The 6,879-nt window shown below is 47.0% G+C and overlaps 1 protein-coding gene across 1 annotated transcript; it reads right to left on the reverse strand.

The window, feature by feature from the left end:
* Positions 1–591: 591 nt before the first annotated feature.
* On the reverse strand, positions 592–2,774 carry pou5f3 (POU domain, class 5, transcription factor 3; the record flags this gene model as incomplete). The annotated part of the gene is made up of 5 exons (XM_079734479.1): positions 592–864; positions 956–1,120; positions 1,466–1,596; positions 1,752–1,863; positions 2,001–2,774. 5 exons carry the CDS (start codon positions 2,772–2,774, stop codon positions 592–594), a joined length of 1,455 nt encoding a protein of 484 aa, XP_079590605.1.
* Positions 2,775–6,879: the final 4,105 nt, after the last annotated feature.

Here is a 6,879-nt window from a genome sequence, read left to right on the forward strand (position 1 = left end):
ATGAACCTGGTCGAAAAGGAAATTCTAATGCATGTCATAGGTTGTAACATTTTAGAAGCTGACCAATTTGGCAGTTTGAATCATTCATTACCAATTGAAATTCATTGTTGGGGTGTTTTTTCTTATATCAAACCATCTTCCAGGAAATCCTTTTCACAGCATTTACAAAAATAAAAACGTCTAAAAGCCAAGCTCATATGAATCATCCTTCGATGTAGCTCTTACTGTAAACACTGAGTTTACCCAAATGAGAACTGTTCTCACAACAATTCAGAACACGAAGGAAACCTGTGGCATGACCTCCAACTGACAAAACAATCTAAAATACACAAGTAGTCGCTCCTTCGGAGGACCAAAAAATAAAAAATAGAAAAGGCACGGCGGTGCAAATACTTGACTGAGGTAGCAGTCCAAAAGAGAAACATCCAATCGATGAGTCTTACAGCTGCAGAAGCAGTTTGTGGACCGGGTTGTCAACAAGCCCTCTCGCACACGAGTCTGTTATGGGACCTCCACTCTCCCTATGACTGAGGGGGTGGGGGATCTCCATCATAGGGCGGAGGTGATTGTTGTTTTTGGAGGGTGGGTGGTCTATCCGGTCAGGTGACCCACCAGCCCGGGGTGCAGGCCCTGCTTGAAAGCGTCGGAGCGGTGCAGCTGGGGCATGTAGAGGGTGGGTGGGCCGCCCGGGTACGGGTGCACTGGATACCCCTGGCCGGGCATGGACGTGGGCATCATGCCCATGGCAGGGGGATGAGGAGGCGGGGGGCTCTGCTCGTAGTACTGGCCGTCACACTCCTCGTCCAGGGGCAGCGCCAGCCGCTTGCCCTTCTGCCGGCGGTTGCAGAACCACACGCGGACCACCTGGGAACGGACAAGCAAACACGGCTCGGGTTAATGGGTGGGGGTCCGCGCTCCGGTTCCGTTCATTAAAAGGGTTGGGGGGGGGGCTTACGTCTCTCTCGAGCCCGAGGTCATCGGAGATATGCGTGATGTCGATGGTGTTGGGCTTGGGACACTTGATGAAATACGACTCCAGGGCGGAGCGCACCGTGCCCTCCAAGCTAGTCCTCCGCTTCCTCTTCCTGGTGTCCACGAACACACGCTCAATTTTGTACATCTGAGGAGCAAAATACTGCCAACAGTCAGAACGTTGTTCCGCACTATAAGAGTCACTGGCCTTTGAAGGTCCAAGTGTATATTATTGTTCAGTGGCCCATTAGGTGAACATAACGTAATTATGGTAAAAATGCTTATTCACATATCGCCACCAGATGGCAGCATTTAACCGCACCGCAACTTCCAAGTAAAATGTAAGGGGTTAGCAAGGTTGCCTGCTTTTCTTAACAGGTGAATGCAACTGGTGGGTAAGATTAACATCCAACCGTCTTTCCTTCGTGCCGCAGGGAAAGGTTTGTCCATGCAAAATGAAGGCCTAGTCGTTGGTCAAACTGTTGAAACTCACATCTTGAGGATTATCTGAAGTCTCTGCTTCGTTCAGCCACCTCTGAAGCAGCGGTTTCAGCTTGCACATGTTCTTAAAGCTCAGCTGGAGCGCCTCAAACCGACAGATGGTGGTCTGACTGAACATCTTGCCTGCAAACAGAAACATTCAAACTTAAAAACGAATGATTGCCTTGGGGGTAAAATACAAATAACGAAAGACATGCAAACAAGTCATGCAGAGTCAACAATTAAATGGCACGCATTTACAAAAACATTTCGGATGGATTCGAGCCAATTAGGCCTACCGTAGAGGTTACCGAGGGCGAGGCCTACATCCGCTTGGGTGAAGCCCAGAGTGATCCGTTTGTGCTTCAACTCTTTAGCGAACTGCTCCAGTTCTTCAGTAGACAAGTTCTCCTGTAAATAAAAAAAATAAAGCATAGCGTTTAATTAGTCACCGTGTTGAAAAAATTAAGTTTTTTGTTTTTGTTTTTTTTTCCCCCCAACAAGTGTGCACCAAAAAAGTAATTACATTCGGGTCAAACCGACTTTACCTCTTCCTCTGAGTCACTGCATCCCCCGCTAGAGGACCCACTGCTGCGGGTCGGGGCCGAGTTCTGAGCCGGAGGTGCGGGCACCACCTGGTTCGCGTTCCCGTTGAAGAACGCGTTAGCCTGGACTCCGTTGCTCGGTGGCGAGGGGGAGAGAGACGGGGAGGACGCGGACGACGTGGACGGGTTTTGGTTAATGGGGTGTTGGGTGATGTGTGCAAGACCCGGCCAGAAGGACGGGTTCCACGCCGGGGAGTAGTAGACACCGTGGGCCATGGGCGCGGAGGCCGCGGCGGTGGTGTAATGCTGGGCCTTTATCTCGGCGGAATAGTCTTCCTCCGGTTCCTTTTCTGTTTTGATCTCAGGCATCGGCGATTTTATCTGTTCCCTTGTTTCAGCGATGGGAGGACTGAGGTTGGTGGGCTGATTGGTCGCCATGACCCCGGGTACCTGTCCGGTGTAGTCTGTCGCGGCGAAGGGATACCAATGCTTGGGTTGGCCAAACTCTCCCGTTTGTAGATCGGAGGTCCTGTAGTCCCCAGCGACGTGATGGAAGGGGAAAAATGTCTGCGCCGTGGCCTGGGCGATCCCGTTATAGGTGGCCTTGTTGAAGAGGAGACCCGGGTCTTGGAGGACGCCGGACGGGAGCTGCAGTGACCCGGCGTTGTTGCCCAGGTTGTCCTGCCCCATGGTCGGGTGGCTGTAGAGGTTGGCCCGGCTGAAGTCATACGGTCGGCTGTTGCAGTCAGAGGCCGGACTCTGCGACCTGTCGGACATCCTTTCAAGCCTCGGGCGAACAAACCGCTTCACGCTCGAAACGAAATGCTAGGTACGGCTACCGATGTTTCGTGATCATCGGTTAAACTTTTACAAAGCAAACCTAAAAAGCCAAAAAGTCGTAATTGCAAAGATCCAATAAAAGTAGGCCTACTTGAACGTCTTCTCGAAGATTCACAGTGGGGGCCACACTTTAGGAAGGTGTGAAGGGCTTTCGTTGTCTTTAGCCTTTTAGCTTCAGGTCCATAGAGCTGAATAATCCACCGGCCGCCTCACCTTCAGACTGCCGGACGGTGTGTGTGTGTGTGTGTGTTTGTAGTTAGGAGTGGCTCCACAGGTCCTCCTAATCACGCATACAGCTGCTGGAGATTGGATGATCTCATCTCCCATTGGCCAGCAGTAATGGTTGATGGTGAATTTGTGAATGACCTTGAGTCCTCCCCACATAGTGGGCGTGGTTTCCCCACTTGTTTAAAACGTTTTCTACGTAATTTATAGGTTATCACTTCGATTTAAGACTATACTCTTAAAACAGAAACCACTGTATTGATTTAACCGGTAGGCCTATGCACCCTAATTGTTTGCCACCCATATAGGCTGTGAAGGCCTATAATTTGGTCATCTTATTAACAATGCTAAACAGTCACGAAACACATATAGCAACACTATAACTGCAGTTCGCCTCATGCATGCATCCTCATTATGCTCAGTTTGTTTAAATTATGCATCGTAAAGGAGATGTCTTTGACATTAAAATGTGTCTAATTGTGTTCCCAGTGGATCACATTTAATTTCCCCAACATTTAGGCTAACAAATGATCGAGAAGGTAAACCCACTCAGTGATATTATTTCCCCAGAAAGCTCAGATGATCGGCTGTTGTTTGATCGGCGATACATATGATTTAGGCCTGTGTATTTCGATTCTGATTGGCCTTAGAATTACATATCGAAAGGTCTCCATGCGTCTTCAATTAGGCTTTGAATATAGTTTTCAGTAGGACCAGAATATTCGGAAATGAGGCGACAGAGTAACCAGCTTTCGACAAACAACCAGACCTTGGAAGTCCAAAAGCCACAAATATTTGAAGAACTTTCGATTTATATTAGGCCTACGTAATTTGAAATAAATAAATACAATAAATGCCTTTTATTAGCATATGCCTATATCGAATTTATCTTCCAAGATACATTCTGACATACTTCCTGAATGTTGGAGGTGAACGGTTATAGGAGACAATACAATAATAATGTGACAATTCATTCAAGCTCAATTTAAAACCGATACAAAAAAAACACAAAAAAAACCCGGAGACAACAGAGAGGAAATTCATAAAACCAGCCCCTGGCATTCAGGTGGACCTTGGCCATTCACACTTGATCGGTGGCCATTCAGGGTGCTCGATGGCCGCTCCACCGATACAGATGCGCTCCCCCAGCGTGAGGCGTGGGCCTACAGATTGCGGCAGGAAGACGCGCCGCGGGAAGGGAGAGGGGGGGGGAGGGGTGCTATTGTACGACCCAGCCCGGGGCACCCCGTCGATTTCAGACCCCGAGTTGCGATGGTCGACCATTAGCTCCTTTTCACATTGAACAATACGTCTCAACCCTTTGATTCCGCCCCACACCCACCTCTTCTGTGAAACAAACACCAGGCCCCCCTAGTTTCACTTCAGACGGTACAAGAGAGGGAGCGAGAGAGGGCGAAAGAGCGAGAGAGACAGAGAGCGAAGAGAGAGAGACACTAGACCCCTTGTTTTTTCAGAAGGGGCAAAATAAAATCGCCTCGAGCCAGCAAAATAAACTTGGTCTAACCTGGATGCAATCGGATTCATCTGAACATTATTTCTCATTTCCCACAGTTTATTATGACCACCACCACTGTCCAGTTGAAATCCTATTGTGACTGAACGTTATATTTGTTTAAGAAAAATCTCATTTGTCAGCCTGTGTATATATTTTTTTGTATTGCCTTCCACTGTGCTCTCGGATGGAAATAAAGAAATGGGAGTGTAGTGGAAAGAGCAGATTGAGCAGCGGTCTAAAAAGGTTGGGTAAGTCAATGGCCTTCGAAGACATCAAACCCCGGCCATACAAAGCATTGTCCTGGGCCATGGCCTTGGTAGAGGCTGGGATTGTCATGCAAAGTGCAGCGACACGAGAGTCTTCGACTGTAAGCAGCGCTTCAGAGGCAGAGAGACGAAGGACTGCAGAGAGCTCTCTGGGGGAGTCCCATGGAAGCTGGTGAAAGTCTGGGGGTGGGCGGGTGGGGGGCTGGGAGTCCTCTGAATAGACCCCCGGTACAGTACCGAGGGGTTGATCTGAAAAGCCAGCAGATGTCTCAGATGTTGGGTCTTTAGATTCTTTACAGACAGTGTTCTCGAGAAACCTCTGGAGATTTGAGCCGTGGCTGAAAGCACAGCGAGAGGGCCGGGGAGGAGGGGTTATGGGACTGGTGGAGGGGTTCCACTGATCCATCCCTGAGAGGTTAGACATATTTGATGGGAGTTCTTCTTTCATGTAGGGGGTGTTTGGTATCAGGTCCCTGGGCTTATAAACAAGCGTGTCTGTGGAGATCAGGCCAGTCTTTAGCATTTGAAAACAGGTTGTTTTTTCTCATATGAAATCCTAATCGGTTTAGCCCTGTTCTTTCATGTTTTGTATTTGCAGCATTTTTATATTTATCTTCAGGTCCGCCCAGAATCGTCATGTGTTCTCAGTAAAACTGAAACATGAATGTGAAACAAGTGCAGGTTCTCTGCACTCTACAACAGTTGAATCCCAGTACAGTCTATGAGGACCATCTATAGATCTATACCTAGATCTATACATAGCTGTGTATATACACGGTTAAAGTCCTTACACGTACAAGTATTTATATCTATACATAGCCGAGTATACATGTATACACGGTTAGTCCTTGTATGTTCAAGCATTTACGTCATTTATACATTCATGTGACCAGGCTTCTCTTTTAGTAGGCAGGAAGATCCTTGTTACCTGGACGATGGCCGAATGGCTGGTCCACCCACTGGGTGCTGATCATAGGTTTATCTCAGGCAAGACCCAGTGTTTCTTTTAACATCTACATGTGCAGGAGACCAGGCCAATCGAAGGCATGTCTCCCTAATTGGCACTTTTTTGCATTGATGCTGGGAAGATGGCTGACACCACACTTGCGATACGCTACACTTTATTTATCCCTAATGGGGAAACTTCACCCATGGTCACCCTCACCCATGCACACATCACACTCCCTCACAGAGATACACGTACAACGCATCAAAGGCCAGGGGGGCCTAGTCATAGCTCAGAGTACAAAACGCAAAAGAAATAAAGTAAAAACACTTCTGATGTAAGTGTTGAAAAACAAGGAGACGATTTATATCAGATAGAGGTTCTAGAATCTCACAGGTCGGGTATTTTCCTGATCCTCCCCTTCCCCCGCAAACAAGTCTGATGGCTTTTTAATGTTTCTGCAATGGTTCTGCCTTTGACCCCACCCCCTCTCACACAGACACGCACACACACACACACACACACACACACACACACACACACACACACACACACACACACACACACACACACACACACACACACAGGGTGTTGTCCTTGATGTGAAATTAGGTCAAACTGGATTCTTTAGACAGTTTTATCATCCTGGATTCAGCAGATATCGAGGCTGTACACATTTAGAACATTAAGTTGTTTGGCATTTTGTATAGGGCGGTTTGATCAATATTTTATTTCAAAATATGCATTTACATTTACATTATACATTGTTTTTAAATGTGGTGAAATAGAAGATGCTTATCGAAAAATATATACATTTCTGGTATAAATGATATTGTTCATGGTTGTGAAGCTGTATATTGTGACGCATTTTGCTTTATTGTGAGTTCAACTCATTAAAAATATTGCTCCTTCGCCAACCCAATTACATGTCATTTTAAAATGTTTTTTAATTGGTGGCCTATTTTACCAAAATACCCACCAATGTATTTTTCATGTCATCTGCATATTTCAAACTTTTATTCTCCCTTGTTCACTGCACCCCACCATCCTGACACCGTCAATAAAGACACTGATAATCCAACTCATTCA

Source organism: Pollachius pollachius (assembly GCF_949987615.1).
Source record: "Pollachius pollachius genome assembly, chromosome: 4".
Lineage (NCBI taxonomy): Eukaryota > Metazoa > Chordata > Actinopteri > Gadiformes > Gadidae > Pollachius > Pollachius pollachius.